General features: G+C 44.4%; 1 protein-coding gene across 2 annotated transcripts in view; it reads left to right on the top strand.

Moving 5' to 3' along the window:
- znf438 (zinc finger protein 438) overlaps positions 1–16,190 on the top strand; it is a 57,685-nt gene extending 41,495 nt beyond the window's left edge. Inside the window, exons 3-4 of one of the 2 annotated variants that reach the window (XM_070986545.1) lie at positions 10,515–12,308; positions 12,512–16,190. In XM_070986545.1, the coding sequence (XP_070842646.1) occupies positions 10,543–12,308; positions 12,512–13,109 (2,364 nt within the window). In that variant the 5' untranslated portion in view covers positions 10,515–10,542 and the 3' untranslated portion in view covers positions 13,110–16,190. The remainder of the gene's footprint in view (positions 1–10,514; positions 12,309–12,511) is intronic. The other variant, XM_070986546.1, reaches the window with a different exon arrangement.
- The last annotated feature ends 1,966 nt before the right edge of the window (positions 16,191–18,156 follow it).

Raw genomic sequence — 18,156 nt, 5'->3', positions numbered from 1 at the left:
AGGAGTGCGTCATTAAAGAAGTTTGCATGATGTTCCCTCTTGCTCATCTCATCATGGCTGAAGCTCCATCACGTGCCCCTTTCTCTCTCTGGAGTGCCCTTCACTCCATGGCAGCTCCTTCAAAGTCCTCTACCATGCTACCGCCCTTCGCTTCAAAGCCACCCTAAGTTGGGTTGAAAGCCAAAACCGGTCTTGTCTGTCCTTCACCGCTAAGCTGACATGTTTGTGTCTGTGTTGTGTTGCCCTTGGGGTGGGTTACCTCCACCCCCACCCCCTCCGTCTCATCTCTTCTCCTCCCCACCTTGCTGTTTATCTGTCTCTGGGCTCGTCACGTCCCTGAACTTGCTCTAATTAGCATCCCACACAACACTGTTTATTTACTCAGGTACCGACAGAAAGGGGAGGGAGGTGAGAATGAAAGAGAGAGTCGGAAAAAGGGAGAAAGAGACGGAGAAAGCCAGGAAGAGGAAGAGAGAGAGGGAGGGCTGGGAACAGGAAGAGAGGGAGAAATGATTCACAGAATCAAAGAGCTATGAGACTCTCTCTTATAGCGGATGCAGGGGGTAATGATAGTTAGAAAAAGACATGATGCAGAAAGTCGAGAAAGTCAGAGACAGAGAACTTTCCCGCCTCTCCACGCCTCCTCGCTGCCTTTTCCAGCGTTTCATCTCAGATGCAGAGTGCCTAAAATTAGCAAGCTGGCAGCTTCCTTCCTTCCAGGGCCCCCATTAAAGTTCTCCCATTGCGATGAGTGATCATTAAGGTGGGACCGGGAACGCAGGTGTTTTCTTAGTGTCCCAGTCGAGGTTGCAGCAGCATCACTTTTCCTTGCAAGGGCCACCGTGAGCAAAAGAGTCTTTGCAGTCGTCACCTGTGAGAGTATTTGTGCGTCTGAACAGGTTTTCTACTTGTTTGTGCACTGCACGTCTGTCAGCGGGGATGGAGGAGCAGATTGATAAATAAAGGACAGAGGGAGAGGACAGGAGGACGGAGCTGGATTGAAATGGACCTGGGGTTGGCCTCTGCAGGCAGTGGAGGTTTCAGAAATCACCTGATTAAATCAAAGGTCTACTGTAGATGTCTGACTGCACAAATCTTGTGTGCAGTGTTCAGCCTGTTGTGGTCATTCTACCTGATACGTCTTAAGTCTCATGTCCATGTCCACTTCCATACCCCTGTACCTCTGTGTGAGTGTTGGATTGTCTCCTATGGAAAGTTACAAAACATCTCAGATGACACCCCCACTTTCCAAATGGAAAGTAATCTGTCTGAAGCACAGCGAGGCCGAGCTCTAAGTATACACGGCCAGTACGGTGAAACTGCGAATGGCTCATTATCACATGCCTACTCCATGCGTTCTTGTGCACACCACTGCAAACCTCCACAATTACATAATTGTGGCTTTCCATAGACCTGTGCGTGCCTCTCCACATTTAGAACACACTGGTCTATAGTCTGATGAAGCTCCTTGCTTCTGGCTTTGTTTTGATGACTGACAGTTGGACTCAGCCGGCGTGCACACACAATTTGTATTCTGTACTTTCCTGTCCAGCTGGGATTGAACACTGTCTTGATATTAAGGTCCACGCTGTGGAAGTCTGCTGGTTGAAATATATTATTATGTGGACCAGTGCCATGTATTTACTTTACTTTTGTACTTGCACACTAGAACAGTTTGTGTCCTGTTGCATCGACTGTGTCCTCCTTTTTGAGTTCACCATGTTTGTATCTGCATCGGTACAGCACACAAGGACCTTCTATGTCCTTGTCTGTCACGAATTACTGTTATCTGCTTTTTCACGTAGCCTGTCTTCTTCTGTCGCATGTCGTCATTTCCTCCCTTTTCCTGTTGGTCACTCAGCAAAATGTACTTCCTGAAACACAGCATCTGACACTGCCTGTGCATTTTCACAGACTTGAATTCAGCAGAGTAGCATATTAAATTGACCGTCCTCATGTGCTGTCACACTGAATGATGGCCCTCTGCTGTTCACAACCAAACAACTAACCCACCATGACTTCATGTGGTCAAGCAGAGTAAAATCTTAACTCAAATGCTTCCTTCCACGTTCCCAAACACACACACCGTTGTCGCCTGCCTGCACTGACAGCCCTTACCCCTCTCTTAGTTATTTTCTCCTCCATCTCCCTTCCATTTTTCCACCACTCTTTAGTGCTGTTTGACCTATTCACGAGGGTCCAAATGTCACGGCAGAGGGAAAGGTCAGGTAAAGGTTTAGTGTTGAGCAAAGTCTGGATGGCCAGCACAGTGCTGGCTGCCTGAGGGGGGAGCACGTTAACACTTGAGCCCTTGAACACACACCTCCACACGCACACATGCACCCGGACACATTGCTGTCACCTCCACTCCACGTCGATGCCACTCAGCTCTGAGCCAGCAGCCATGTCATCTGTGAGGGTGTGTTTGTGTGTGCCCTCTTATGCTCATTTGGTTCATCTGCAAGCACGGATGATTGAAGACGTTGCAGCTTCCCGGGGATGACACATGGCCTTGTTGGACGTCGGGTCAAAGGTCATTGGTTGTCAGGGGTTTACAGCATCCTGCCTTCAAAGGGCAGTGCCTCGTTTTTAATGAGGGTCCAGCTTGTCTGTAGTGACCACCAATTCTGAAATCCTTACACCGTGTAGGGCCCTACCCTGAAAGATTTATACTTAGAAAACAGTTCACATAGAAATGAAAGTGATCAGAGAATGTTCTTATTTTTGAGATGCAAGTCAATCAAAGTGAAACATCCAGAGTTCTCAGCTCAGCCTGTTCTCTAAGAGGAACGGTGGGTTAGCAATGGGATTTCTATATTGATTCATCTACATCCACATGCAGGGCGGAGCAGCGGGATCCTAATTGGAATGGATTTCTCCCTTGCATTGATTGCTCAGGTGACAGTGGATGACATACGGTTGTGTGTTTGCGCGCATGGCATGAATACCATATGGCGCTGTAATGTTCTCTCCTGCAACACCTTTCACTGCTTGTTGTCCAGTGAAAAGATAAAAGAAGCAGCTGTGTGTGCGTGTGTGTGTGTGTGTGTGTGTGTGTGTGTGTGTGTGTGTGTGTGTGTGTGTGTGTGTGTGTGTGTGCGTGTGTGCGTGTGTGCGTGTGTGCGTGTGTGCGTGTGTGCGTGTGTGCGTGTGTGTGTGTGTGTGTGTGTGTCTCTGTCTCTGTGTGCGTCTTCTCTCCCGCTCCTTGGCCCTCTCATTCAGCGGAGCTCCGAGATGAAACAAGGACCTCTGCAAACACTGATTTCATTTTCCTCATGACTGCCTTCGCTCCAGACCCTAGCTCCCCTGCGCACACACACACATACACACACCTTAGCCTGGAGAGCAAGATGAACAGTTAGCATGCATGCAGGAAGAAGCAATCGAGCACAGATGACGCTTATGGTCACTCAGGAGAAAGAAAGAAATGGAATGATCTAATTTCCTCTCTGACTGTAGGATTCAGGGACTGGTCCTTTTATTTTGTTTTAACAATGGCCCGAAAAAGGCGAGAGTGAATTTAAATTTTTTTTAACTGCTTCTCTCGGGTTCACTAATCCCACATGCTGGAGGTTGGTGAAAGATGGCCGCTGGACATGGCTTCTCACAGCCGGCTGGCCCCGACCCCCCATGATCTGCCCTCTTATCTAGCTAGATCCTGGCCTTTCATCTGGGCTAAAACCTGGGGGAGCTTGGCCTCTGCTGGGTTTTCACCCCCCCTCCCTCACACATACACACACACACACACACACGCACGCATGCACGCGCGCACGCACGCACGCACACACACACACACACGCACACACACACACACACACACACACACACACACTTCATTCCAGACCCCCTCCATCTACAGGCTCTATCTGTGAGTCCCAGATGAGCATTGCTCTCACCTACGAGGGAGATAACAAACCTCACACTACTCTGCTCCCTGCTCTGCTTTCCTCAGAACACCTCAGATTTGATATTTTAAAACTCACCACAAGAGGAAAAAGAAGCTACCTCTCTTTCCGTGTTGTATCCTATCAACAAACACTGTCCACACTCTGACATTTTCAGTAGCTTAACTTTTTTTAAAATCCATCTTAGGTTGTCTTATTTTTGGATCCTGGACAGTCTTCGTAGACTGGGAGTCAAATGCTGTACTCAGCTGCAGCTTAAACAGTAGCTGGCCAAAAGTGAGACAAAACAGAATCAGAGAATGCATCGGGGATGCTACCAAAACACAGCACTCTCCTTGTTTTGACATTTCACAGAGCAGCGCTTTAACCTCTCACTAAACTGCATTACTGGCTAACAATAGGCAGGTTGTTTTGGCTGGTTAGCCAATCGGTCTTGGCTGGACCACCTCTACATGTGACCCAGGTCCAGGTTTGAGGCTGCTAGCTGAAGTTTGAGTGTGTGTAGCTTGTGCAGTCCACGTCACACCATTTCATTCCATTCCAGGTGGATGCCTGGCCCGTCCCCACGCTGCCCTCCTGCTCAACCCTGACCTGTTTCCAGCATAAACAGCAGATTCTCACCTCTCACCCTTCTGGCTTTACCTGATAATCTGTCTCTGTGGATCACCCCCACCTTTTTTTTCTTCTCTTTCTCTGTCAGTCTCTCAGATTCTCTCCAGAAACCAGGTTTTTGTGTCACCCTAACCCTGACCTCTGACTCCAGTTAGATTAGAGCGGTTGGCGTTTCAAATCCAGCAGCAGATTGAGTAGCGTCTGTGACCTCTCTGTGCATTTCTCCCCTTGCTCTGCTGTGTAATGCCCCTTAGAATTGTGACAAGGCCAGTCAGATCTGATGAACAATTAGTGAGACACAGGCTTGCAGTTTGGGGCATTTTCAGGCACTGAGACAATACATCGGTTAATAGGCTAATGCGTGCCTTCAGCCATGTTGGCCAGCTTTGTCTAGGTGATTTGCAGTATTCAAACCTCATCACTTTTGCATTTGATGTACTTTTTCATTAGTTTACACTAGTGCTGTCAAAAATATCGCGCTATTAACGTGTTATTAACACGTTAACGCAAATCAATTTTAACGGCGTCATTTTTTTAGCGCGAGATTAACGCTCTTTGTGACCTAGTGAACTTGTAGTTTTTTATAAGCTGTAGCCACTGCTAGTAATGTTAGAAAAACTACAGGATCCGATTGTAAACCGGAAACAAAACAATAGGCATGCCCCATGCACGTGTTTAGTCTTGTCTGCTCGCTAGCTATAAAGGAGTAGGCTACCGGTTTGTGTGGATGTCAAGCACGAAATGCCTAATTGGATGCGAACAAGATTCTGGATGTAAAGTTTAGTTTTGAAAAGTGGCCAGATGGGTCGACTGACATGACCAAAGTTATCTCTGTGTGTTGTCACTGTAGCACATCCAGTCTGAAATACCACTTGATGGCCAAACACACAGCGAATGCGAATTCTCCACCGCCTCCTTGTCAAAACCAGGCGACAATGGATGGCTTTCGACAGAGGCATATGGATGCTATTATGTTCAAAGGAAACTTAAGAAAGGAAAGTTTCAGCCATGGTTTAACTGCACTGTAGCCTGAGTCCTAGTTTACAACGATGTGCACTTTGTAACTTTATTTTGTATCACCCTGTTTTGATCCCTTAGAAAGAGTTGTTGAAGGGGCTTTTTTGTATTTTATTTAAGAATTTATTTTTTTGTCATCTGTTTATTGACAGTGTTAAATTGTGTGAGATTTGATTCATTCAAATGTGAATGACTGCTCAAAGTGAGAATGTTAATGTGAAATATAACACTACACATTGTTTTCAATAAAAAACATTTGCGCTAAGCAAGCCCATCCACTTTTCCATGTTGATAACAGTATTAAAATGATAATTAATGGGACATTTAGAATAGATAAAAATGTGCGATTAATTTGCGATTAATCACAAGTTAACTATGACATTCATGAGATTAATCGCGATTAAATACTTTAATTGATTGACAGCACTAGTTTACACGCAATACCCCATAATTTAAAAGTAAAAACATGTTTTAGAATTGTTTGCAAACACATTCAAAATCAAAACACGAGATCTCCCATTGATATGGCACTCTGAGGTGTGCATCCTTTCTTTTATTATCCTGACTCTATATCCTAACATCGTGGAATTTGACTGGAGGCAAATTCAATTGATTGAATATGATTTGGTAAATGCACAGTGCTTGTTGGACCAAAAATCATGAAGTCCAAGGAGCTCTCCATAGACCTGTGCAGTTAAATTATGTTGATGCCTTTATCTTGGCATAGTTCTAAAACCAATTCTAAAGCTTTGAATGTGCCTTTGATCACATACTATAAGTGTGGGCATAACCAGGCATGAAGGGCCTTGATGACAGAATTGAAGAAGAACAACGGGTTTCAGAAGTCCTCCACAAAGATGGGAGAAACCTGGCAGAAGACGTATAACAACATGCCCGGAGTTTGCATTTAAAGGACTCGGGGAGCATGGGGAAAAGGCTTTGTGTAGCTTTGACAAATACAGAAAATGGCACAAACATCTCTTATGTTTCCTTAACTTGAGGGAAATTATAATTTCTTCAACTACTGCAGCCTGTTTTCTTTGAATGAAACAACTGTCCCTGCATTGAAAATGGATTTAAAAAACAATTGGAATGAATTAATGGAGTGATAGCACTGTCTTGACAGTTCTAGCCTTTGTATTGTTTCTGCCTTTGACCGCAGTGTCTCTGCTGTTCTCACAGCTGGGTCAAACTCATCATGATCACATGCAGCTTTACAGGTCAGGCTCTTAAGCATCTGTAGCTCTCTGGCCTTTGTTCAAGGCAGTTCTCTCTTTCCTTTGTCTCTGATTGTCCTTAAACGCCACGAGAACCACCTCAGGAGAATGGAGAACGATGATGACCGGGCAAGTTGACTGACACTTGGTACATTTGGTACATCAACAAGTGAATAAACCCTCCCCTTCTCTTCTCTTCCTCCATCCTCTGTTGTCTTCCTGTTTTCTCTACCTTTTCCCATGTGGCAGACCTGCAGGAGAGAGTTGTTAACATGCTGATTATGCAGATGGAAGCGCACGCTGAGAGGAGTGTCCATGATTCATACTGTAGAGTGGAATAATAGAAAGAAATGAGTGGCCTTGAGTGCTTTTTCAAATAGTAAAATTGGTCAGCCTATACCAGTAAAAGAGACTTTGTCATTGCTTCTGTATAGTAAATAAATAGATATGGCCTTCGGCTGTATCATCATCACACACACTCACCTGTTGCATCAGTGTACTTCCTGTAGCAGAGCGCAGAGAGTATGAGTGTGTGTTGAACTACTAGAGATCAATGCAGAGCTGTACTACTGCATTATAGATATGTTTGGTCTTAGCAGCTTTTCTTACCATTGTCCAACCCTCTCCTGTACCAATTTGAAAATCTCATCCTGACCTTGAAAGCACCATTTTGTAGTAAATGAACAGAATGGCATTGCCATGGTTCTGAAAAGGTTAGAGTGCTCCCTCATAAGGCCTGTTTTGGACTGTCCTATAGATGTAGAAGTTAGAGGACTGGTCAGCATCTTCTTATTTTTATCCTTATTAGTAGGGCGCTTAAGGAATGGCTCACCTCTTTCTTACTTTTTATGTGAATAATCTGAATATTAGTCTTAAGCACAACAGCATCTACATTAATTAACTTCTCACCATAGTCAATCAACTGAAACTCAGCTGTCGGAGATTCCTCAGGCCTGACAGCTGTGAGGAGGATTAGTTTAGCTTTGAGATTTGCAAATGTCTGTTGAGCCAACAAGACAACATACTTATCAACAACAGTTTACTGGGCCATCCAGTTTAACGCTTCACTGATGTTGACATTGGAGTGTATTTTTGACAACACTAGTTTCACCGGTACGGCGACCTCCTGTAGACTTTTTGTCTTGTTTACATGTTTCAGTGAAGCTTTCAAATTATTTTCACTACCCTACATAGGTTGATTGACAGCCCTCCTTGCTTTTTGTCACAGTGCCATATGCATATATAAGGATACAAGGATACATTCACAATGCAAAAAGGTGTGTCACTTCTCATTGTCAAACTGAGTATTTTCGCTTCCTGGGATCCTGAACAGTTGGTAGTTGAACTGTGGGTTTTATATTGAGCCTCACTGCCTCCTTGGCGGAGGTCTGAGAACATTTTCTCATTAAGTATGTTGCCATCATTATGGATTTTCCATGTTTTTAGGAGTCTGTTCACACTGATATGGGCCAGTAAAAATAATACATTTTTTTTAGAAAGAGAAGATATTAAACAGTAATAGGATAATTAGGACTAGATACATTTGATTTTGTTTTATTTGAAAGTCCAGCCTCCACAGTGCAGTTGAGGATCTTTGGTGTACATGATCAGACATTATATGTTGGTTCACTTTGCTGAACACATTTGCATATGAATGAGCAAAACTCTCAGGATGATGGTGATAAATCCAGTGCGCTCTTATTGTCTAACATCACTGATTTTCTTAAAAGTTCAGATGGCTCAAAGACATGGATGACTGTGCTGATCCAGTGCTATTCATAGTTTTCCAGGTGGAATGAGACAAACAGATAAAGTAAAGCTGAACTTGTTTTTGCGTGGAGTCACTTGGTGTCAGGTGATGTCTGCTGAATCATCTGTGACAAAAGGATTATAGGCCTGCTGGCTGCTTCTCCAGCTGTTGATACACACCTTTTTTTCTCCCTCATGTCCATCTGTAAACTTTCACATGGTAGACTCGCCAAGCATAGCTTCTATCCCGTTCTCCCACTTTCTATAGCCACATAAAATGCCCAGAGGAACACACATCCCACGGTTTTATTCCACTCGGTGTTCAGCCAAAGTCACAGTCAAACTGGAGTCAACTATCCACACAGAGAAGGAATATCTCCAGTTTTATGGAGTCGTAATGCGGTAGGGGTACTGTATAAATAATCTCTCCACACAGAAACACTTCCAGCTGTTAAACAATATGCCCTTTGCAGTTTTTCTTTTCTTCTCTTTCTTTTTGAGTATATAAAGCTTCTTGCCCAGACTGCTTTGAAAATGAATACTGAGCGTTTTTTTTATATTGAGAAATTATGTTCTTGAATATTTGCCTTTTGTGACACCTGATTGTTGCACTTTACGCTGATTAGTATTACAGAGTGGAGTTGGAACTCTGGTACCTCTACAAGATGCTGCTTTTGAAAGTCAGGTCATAATGTGAAATTCAAACTTCAGAGTCTGTTTACAATTAGGCCCTTTGAAGCATTCCACTGTAATCTCTCCCGCCTTTTGATATGAAGATACAGTATTGATATAAATGAAGGGAATTTTAACTTTGTTTTTGAAGCCATACCTGTGGCTTTTGATTGATGGATGGAAACTGTCTGGTAGATTTAGATAATATAGACTTGTTTAAAACCTCACTCTGGGGTTGTAGTTTCCCCCATAAACTTCAGCAGTATTTTGAATCAGCGCAGTCAGAATGGTGATCCACAGACTGGAACAACCTTATCCCCATTGGATAACCATGAAACGTTGTTTGTGAATAAGGGATGATAAAGTAAATCCAGGGCTTTTTTCAGGGGCATCCTCTTTGCCTTTGGCCAGGTTGCAGTGCTGGACAGTGGAGGGGGGGATGAGAAGGGAGTCCCTCTTCATCTGGTAAAGATCCTGCCGTTGGGCAGCTTTCACGCTCTACTGGCTGATCCTTCCAGGAAGTGGGTTGTGGTGGGGGTGTGTGTTGGGGGTGGTATAAGGAACCCCCCCGCAGAGCCCCAGCATGTACTATGGCTGCATGCTGAGCCCAAATCAAAGGGGGCAGTCTGTCCTTAGCCTGGGGGAGCGTGAGTCTGCTGTGTGTGACCAGAGAGACAAGGGTAATAGGACAGCTTGTCACACTTGTGCAGATGCCTGTGTTTTTGATGGTGTATGTTTACTTCTTTCCTGCTAGAGTTGCACAGCAATGGCACCGTGAAAAACCGAGGCCTTGTGTAGTGAGGTCACATTTATACTTATGATCTTGGCAGCTTTCAGAAGAGACCACAGGAAGTAATGTAGTCATCTGAATTATTCCTATTAAGTTTTGTTTGATTAAAGGGTCATGCAGTCATGCATGGTGTTGCGATTTTAAGAGTTATTGTTTATATGGGGCTGCACGGTGGGGCAGCAGGTAGTGTGTGTGCCTCACAGCAAGAAGGTCACCAGAAGTTTGCATGTTCTTGCCATGCACGCATGGGTTCTCTCTGGGCACTCCGGCTTCCTCCCACAGACCAAAACATGCTCATTAGGTTAATTGCCCTGCGATCGACTGGCGACCGGTCAAGGGTGGACCCCGCCTCTCGTCCGTTGCAGCTGGGATAGGCTCCAGCCTCGCAACCCCGAAAGGGATCGGCGATATAGAAAATGGTAGGATGGATTGTTCATATGGAAACTTGAGGTTGGAGGGGTGAAAGGGCAAGTTCAAGTTTTCAAGGATAGCCAGTGTGATAGTCTCACAGCATTAAGTAATCAAACTGTTTCTCTTCTGATTCTGTTTCAGTTGGTAGCCAGTGAGTCCAGCCCTTCAGATGAAGAGCCTTCAGTTCCGGAGCATCGCCCCTAAGGCCCCAGCTGTGGTGCCCTCCCCCTCCCCTGCGGTCCTGTCCTGCCAGCCTCCCTCTGCCCTCCCTGAGGCTAACACCGCCTCCAGCCCCAAGTCCATTATTGTTCCCACCCAAAACTATGCACTGATGCAAATAGCTGGTCAGGATGGCACTTTCTCTCTGGTGGCACTGCCCCCGTCTGTCTCCTCTCAGACACCACAGCAACAACAGCAACAATCCCAGTCAATTCCAAAGAACCTCAAGTTGCCCATTCCCCGATACCAGTCAGTGAGGAGCAAGGGAATGACAGATAAGGTCAAATCACCACCACTAGCTGCCAGGGCGAAAACCGTCTCTAAGGTTGCTGTGACAGCACAGACCAAGTCAGTGGAATGTGGGGCACCAACAGTGATGAAGAAAAAACAACAGGAGTCCAAGCACACAAAGGACACCCTAGTGCCCAAAGAGGAGCCTTCTGAGCAGGTAATTCTGATTGACCCAGCCTCCTCTGACATCTCTGTCACTGCCCTACTCCCAGACAATGCTGTCCTGTACCCAGGATCTCAGCTAGAGCGAGCACCAGATGGCTCTGAACGACCTGCAACAACTGGCCTTATTCAGAAACTCCAGTACCCCTCTGCTGCTGTCAAAAGCTCCCATGGCAAAACTCCAGACGAAAGTAAGACTGCAGTGAGGCTGTGCCAGTCTAAGCCTGCTGCAGCCCAGCCCCAGAGCAGTATCACTGTCCTGTCCCCAGCCATCTTCAGCAAAACAGTCCAGATTATCCCATCTCCACCTAAGGGTAAACTGCCCATCCTGCCCTACTCTAAAATCAAGAGCACCCTCATCCCAGCAACTAAGCTCAGCAATTTGTCCCCAGAAAAGAAGGGTTTCTCTTGTCAGACAGGACTCAGCAGCCCCTTAGACTCTTCATCCAAAACCCTTGATACAACTGAAGCCTTGGGTAACAACCAGGTGCCAAACTCCACTCTACAGCCCCAGGCCAAGACCACACTCATGCCTGTGTTGGGAACCCTCCAGAAACCACCTGGCAAGAAGAGGGGAAGGAAGAGAAAAACAATGGAAGATATCTTGGCATTTGAGGCCAGAAAGAAGAGGTCCTTGTCTTTCTTCCGTAGAAGGGTCCCTGAGAAACAGCCAGCAGGTGTTCCAGGCTCCAAACAAAAGGAAGTTGACATTTCAAAGAAGTATCGCAGCATCCGACCCAAACCCATGTTGGTTATGGAGACAGTTCCTCAACTGGTTAGTTTGCCTGCCATTACCCCAGATGGCCAAGAACAAGAGCTTGTACTTGGTCATCAGGTCCCCACCACGACCACAACCAAGGCCCTGGACTGTCCTTCCCAGCCAGCCCCAGTAACCCTCCACCTGAGAGGTGCTTCCCATCAAAGAGTGTTCATAGGCAGCCGTCCACTTCACCGTTGCCCCACCTGCAGCCGCTGTTTCCAGTTCAAGCATCACCTCCAGAGCCACATGAACAGTCACACCAACAGTCGGCCCTACGTCTGCCCAGTCTGCCGTAAAGCGTACGCTCACTCTGGCAGCCTGAGCACCCACATGAAGCTTCACCACTCTGAGGTACGCCCACGTCGCTCTCTAGGCTGTGAGTTCTGCAAGAAGGCCTTTGGATATGTGGGGGTTTACTTCAGTCATCTGAGAGAGGTCCACAAAGTGGTGCTGACCGTGGAGCCATCCATCAGCCATCATGAGGACAATGTGTCTGTAGAGGGGTGAGGTTATTATCAATCAAGATAACTCATGAACACATGTCCACCTACTTCATGACCATACTCTTATTGCAGGTTTTATGCTCACATGCCAACATACAGTATAGATTAAGTGGCTTAAGCCACTGACCAATTGCCTTACTAGTCAGCTTTTTCCAAACAGTTAAAACAAAGTTCTAAATATTATTCATTCTTTTCCTCACCAGGGCCAACTCCTCAGAGTTGTCAGATGAGCAGGATCGTGAAGACCCTGTGGAGCTGCAGATTAAATGTGGCCGCTGCCAGGCCATCACTCCAACTTTCGCCGACATGAAGATGCATTTGCTGTATGTGCATGGGGAGGAGGTCCAGGTAAGACTTCAAGATGGCCAAAACCCACGAGCCGGACGTGAGGCTGAGAATGAGTTGGTAAAACATGCTGCTCACTATTGGTGGCAGCTCAATGAGAAGCGTAACCTGGTCAAGTGCGGTAGCTGTGATGAGGAGTTCCTCTCCTTCTCCAAGCTTAAGAGGCACATCATGTCCCACCACCGTGAGAGGGAGGGGGAGGACAGCGGGAACCTCTCATCACCAGATAGCGGTGGAGGTCTTGGGGTCCTTGCAGCAGGTGCAGCCTTTAACTGTGTGCTTTGCAGCGAGGTGTTGGACACTAAAGAGAGAGTTATGGAGCACTGGAGGAGTCGCCACCACTGTGAGCAGCCCAACCTGTTGTGGGACGCCCTGAGCTCGTACTCTGGCCAGGAAGAGGGTGAGGCGGACGAGGATTTGGACACACCTGCTCCAAGCCCACACTATCCAGCCTAGCCCTTGCATGGGCGTGGAGCCCTTCACTGTGGCTCCTCCTCATACACACTCAATTCTAATAATCAGCAGCACAGGGATGGAGAGTTTCTCTTATGTTCTCTAGCACTAGTTTCATCTTTCACCAGTTGAAGCATTTGATGTGGTCCAAAAGAAAAAAAAAGGAAAAGAACATCAAGCCAATGGTGAAAATTGATCTTTGTGTTACAGTTCATAAGGTATATTCTCTCTTGGTCAGAGAATCCAATTTTATAGAAAATATTATTTTTCATGTTGTTATTTTCATTGCACTGTTCTGTTTTTGGACTTTGTTTTGTTTGGAGGTATGTATTTAATATCCTGTTGGATTTTTTTCTACATCTTATTTAAATGTTATTAAAAGGGTCATTTATAACCCAGCTGACACAGTAAAACTGTTAAAAGGTCATTTCACCCAAACACTTACCTCTTGTGATATCTAGCCATGCAGATCATTTTGGGTTTATGTGCTCAGTTTCTGAAATATCTGCGCTGAGGTTTCTGTCCCCCCCAATGAAAAATTACATTTTAAAAGTTTAACAACATCTAGCATTGCCCCTGTTATTCTATGGATTATCCAGAGGACAGGTCATAAGGGAGGGAGTGATAAGCCAAATTTCAACCTGGAAACATTCCAGTTCATGGCTGCTGTCTTAACCCCTAAGAAGGGGTGGGCAGTATACTGGTTTCATCACTGTCACCAGTGTTACTGTATGTTCATAGATTTTGCAATACCGTCATTACTGTGATAAAAGTTTTGCCATTATTAAATATAATGAGCTTTACTGTGTGCTTTAACAGTAACTCTTTTAACATATAGATGTGGAAGGTAACATTACAAGCAACCACAGCAATTTCTCTGTTGTTGGTTACAAGAACCAACACTTTATCTACTCCCATCAACCAAGGAAGTGATTAACTTGATGGAAATGTCTGCACAACAATAGCTGAAAAACTCTTAGGCTACATGTATGCACTCATTATTTTACTTAACACTACCTTGAGGGCCATTGCAAAGTAAGATTCACTTCAGAACTGAAGCTCAAGGATGGATCGTTCCCATCTTCAAACTTAGAAACTGGCAGTTTTGTGATTTTTATGTTGTTTTTCTGTTTTCTTTGCTGGTTAGCCTGTTGAATTTGGCGTTAGCACATTTTGCAGCTACTGTGGCTAGTAGCATCTATTGTAAACACACACGCTGAAGCATTGTTGGCGTATTTAATATGAAGGGAGAACTGAGTGAATGTAAAGCCTCATCTGAAGCCAATAAAATAGTGGTAGGTTGGATGTTGCAAATTTATTTCTTTTACCCCTACTCCTAAGCACAGAACCACAACTTTTTTTCTTGAAAAACAAAAGCCATTGATCTGCACTTTACTGAGCACACTGTTCTAGTTTAATATTGTGCGCACCACAAGAAAAATTCCATTCAGCTCCATTTCATAGTGATAAAGATAGAAATCTCAACTACGAAATCTAGACTGAAATGACCAAATCTGCATGGCTATATACCACTATTTACCATTGGAAAGTGAGAAAATATGTTTTTCAATTTGTGTGGACTGACCCTTTCCAGTGCTGAGAAATGTAAATCTCATAACAAGGGCACACTGTCTACTATCACACTGGCTGACAATTTATCTATTAGCCTTGGATTATTACATGTTACAAGAAATCAGTATGTGAACACAAATATGTGATGAAATATTGCTCCTGTAATAGAATATTAATATTTTCAGATTTTCCTGACTTGAACTTTGAGAGTCTGATTAAGGGCAGTATTAGGGTCCTCTGTGAAACCTGGACCCATGAAGGAACACTTTCCTAACCAGCACCCAAGTGACATCTTTGTGGCCTTCTGAGAAAATCGGTGTTCATGCGTAATGTGGCTTATCGTCAGTGTGGTCCTCTGTAGGCCAAGTTCTATCTCCTTGACTTGTTGATTAATGCCTATATGTGTATTCTGTGATATGCCAAGGGTCTTTTCACACTAGTGATTGTAGAAGTGAGTTTTGCATTTAAGCATTTTAACCACTGACAGAATACCTTTTGTTGACTTAGTAAATACGCGAAGGAAACCATCAAATTGCCTACCTGTTGTTGCCAGCTCATGTACGCACCTGTGGAATTGTGTGCACCCAGACTCTATTATTAGAGTTAATATAAACTGTTGTCAAGTCCAGAAAAATATGCTATTTTATACTCTAGATTAATACAGAGGTCTTTTAGTATTTCCGCTCATTGTTGGTCCTCGAGGAACCAGCGCTGAGACACTTGTTTGTTTGCTTCTTCTAATTTGGGCGATGCCTAATGTCTTGTTTCTTGATGGGGAGGCTACATTTCTACATGGCGGGTAGCTCTGCTAACATTTGTCTGTGGTTATCTTTCATATGGACAAAAAAAAAACATCACAGGGTCAAGTGAATGTACCTGAATGTTTTAAAAACCCTACCAAAAGTATATGTATGCTATATAGACTAATTCTATAGATAGAATATATAGATATATTGAGAAAAAATATATATATATTTACATAGAGTAACTAGTGAATCAGCTGCTTTGTTCTGTCACAGTGGAGGAAGGAAATGAGATGAATATATCGTTGCCACACTGGCAAACAAACAAACAAACCAACCAACAAAAGCCATGTAGAGCTGTCCTTAAGTTTCTGACACAAAACACAGGGCTTTGAATGAAGGGCAAAGCACTGATGTGCACCGAGTGGGTAAATTATTCAGAACTACAGTTCATTGACTGCCTTGTTCAGGTGTTCATCAGTGAACTGTCCTTTGTTTTCAAGCCCTCAACACAAACCAGGAAGTGACAGAATTAAGGCTCAGACTCTTCTTTCCTCAGATGAGAAACAAACATGACTGTCAGCACAAGTCAGAAAGTGAAAAAATCCCACATTTGGTGATATAATGTGTTTGGCTCACTTAATATGTTAACTGTGTCCAAAAAAAGAAAAAAGAAAAGAAAAAAAGACTGAAACTGTTTGTGCTTGTGACTGTTTGTGTACCTGAAGAATCTGATGTTTATGAAAATAAAGATATGCTTTGTTGAGGACTTTGTGACTGCTGTGCTTTCTTAGAACAGGGACACTCAAATATCGGTCTTAGAAGGCCATTACGCATGTTTCCACAGTGTTATGGGTCTAGAAAAGTTGGATATTTAAGGCATGCTAACATGATGTCCACCATGTTCACCATCTTAGTTGAACATATTAGCATGCTAACATCTGCTAATTAGCATTGACAGTAAGTCCAGCTGATGCTGATGAGAATGTCATTTTTGCCAGTGTTTTGTCATGAAGTATTGGATAAATGATGGCACTGAAAAGGGAAAGCTGCAAGAAATCCTCACTTTTCAAAAGCTGGAACTATAAAAAGGTTTGATAAATAAGTTACTAGAACAAATAGCAGCCTATGAATCTTTTCAGGTCTAGTAAAAAGCAGAAATACAGAATAAAGCCATCCACATACTGTACATGCTTAATACCCTGCAGATGTGACCGCTGCACCCACTGTAGCAAATACAGCACACTGAGTGCAGCGCTGAGGCAGACAGGAAGGCAGCGTCACTGTGTATTTATCAGATGAGACTGAAAGAATAGGATTAATTGATGTTTCACTCTGGAAAGGTGTGCAAGTGTGCAGCATATAAGTGGGTTAGCCCAAAGGCTTTAAGAGCCTATATATGCCTTACCTCTGTGCTCCCCCACCAACAGACCTCCCATCTGTCTGCCTCAGCATAATCAAACCTACAGATATGTGTGCAAATGTTCTACCCTTTGGTTTTAATGCACATCAATACGTCTCCTTTACAATGTTTTAAATAGACCACACATGATCCACTCTACAAAAACCGGCCTTACAATGCAACATGGTAGTTGGTTGAGAGACCAAGAAGAAAGGTAAGGTTTGCATGTTCTGACAGGAGCATTAAAACAATAGCTGTCTGCTTGTGAGGGCTTCATATTTAATGAAGGGGGATGACAGCAGTGCTGGTCTCCATTTTTCCCTCTGCTTGTCTTTTTTCTGCTTTGCAAAATGCATTTGGAAAAAACACACTAAACCACTCTTATCAACTTCACTGACAACGGGGACAAACATTTGAAGGACCATGTTAGAGAATGCTTTTTCTTTTAGTCGTTGATGTCAGGACCAAGTGCTCTCTGTTCTGCCGCAGGCCCAGCCCTGGTAGTCATTGCCACGCCAGTGTGGAATGCAAGTCCACAGCTCTAATTGATTTGGAGGCACATGACCCTGTATCAAAGGTCAAAGGCCACTGCTGGTGTGATTTCTACTGCTACTCAAACAGCCAAACAGCGAGAGAACAACTCCCTGACACAAAACAACCTCAGCTACGTTTACGACAACTCCTCAAGTTCTTCAAACTCTTTATGAGGACTCAAAGGTTTCAAATGAGAGTGACTCAACTTCAGGTGGCTTTCAGCTCCGGTGGAACACAGATAAAGCTGCGACATCAGTACATATCGGGGCCCAATCTAGCGTCGCCATCGCACCACATCGCAGGCGCAGATAAAAAGGAAAGCGCTATACGGTGATGCATATTTCCCTTTAATCAGAGCTAACGTGTACCACAGCCGTCACACTGCACTCCTACCTCACTGTGGCTCTCAGGGGGACAGGGGAGATCAAAGCCACCCCCCCGCTTGTACATGATCAGTGGGAAAGAAGGAGAACTGGGGGCTGCTCTCTTTCTTTTTTCTCTTGTTCTTTCTTTCTTTGGGTCTCTGAGCTGCACCCTCTTCAACACATCCGTGGCCCTGGAAGTGTTGAGATTGAGTAGGAAAAGTGAGGGACGAACAGTTGCACTGCTTTTTTTTTCTTCTCATTCAGAGAGAGATGTTGGACTTGTTGATCTATGCCAGATGAAAATGTACTCAGCGTGTAAACCCGTTTTGCTTCTGAGCATGTTGTCTCTCTTTCATTTGACCCTGATGCACAGACCTTAGCAGGGAGGAAACAAGACCGCTAAACAACATGCAGGGAGACGTGGAATAACAAAA

This window comes from Chaetodon trifascialis, chromosome 18 (genome assembly GCF_039877785.1).
Source record: "Chaetodon trifascialis isolate fChaTrf1 chromosome 18, fChaTrf1.hap1, whole genome shotgun sequence".
Classification (NCBI taxonomy): Eukaryota; Metazoa; Chordata; class Actinopteri; order Chaetodontiformes; family Chaetodontidae; genus Chaetodon; species Chaetodon trifascialis.
This window is presented reverse-complemented; position numbering and strand designations above follow the sequence as displayed.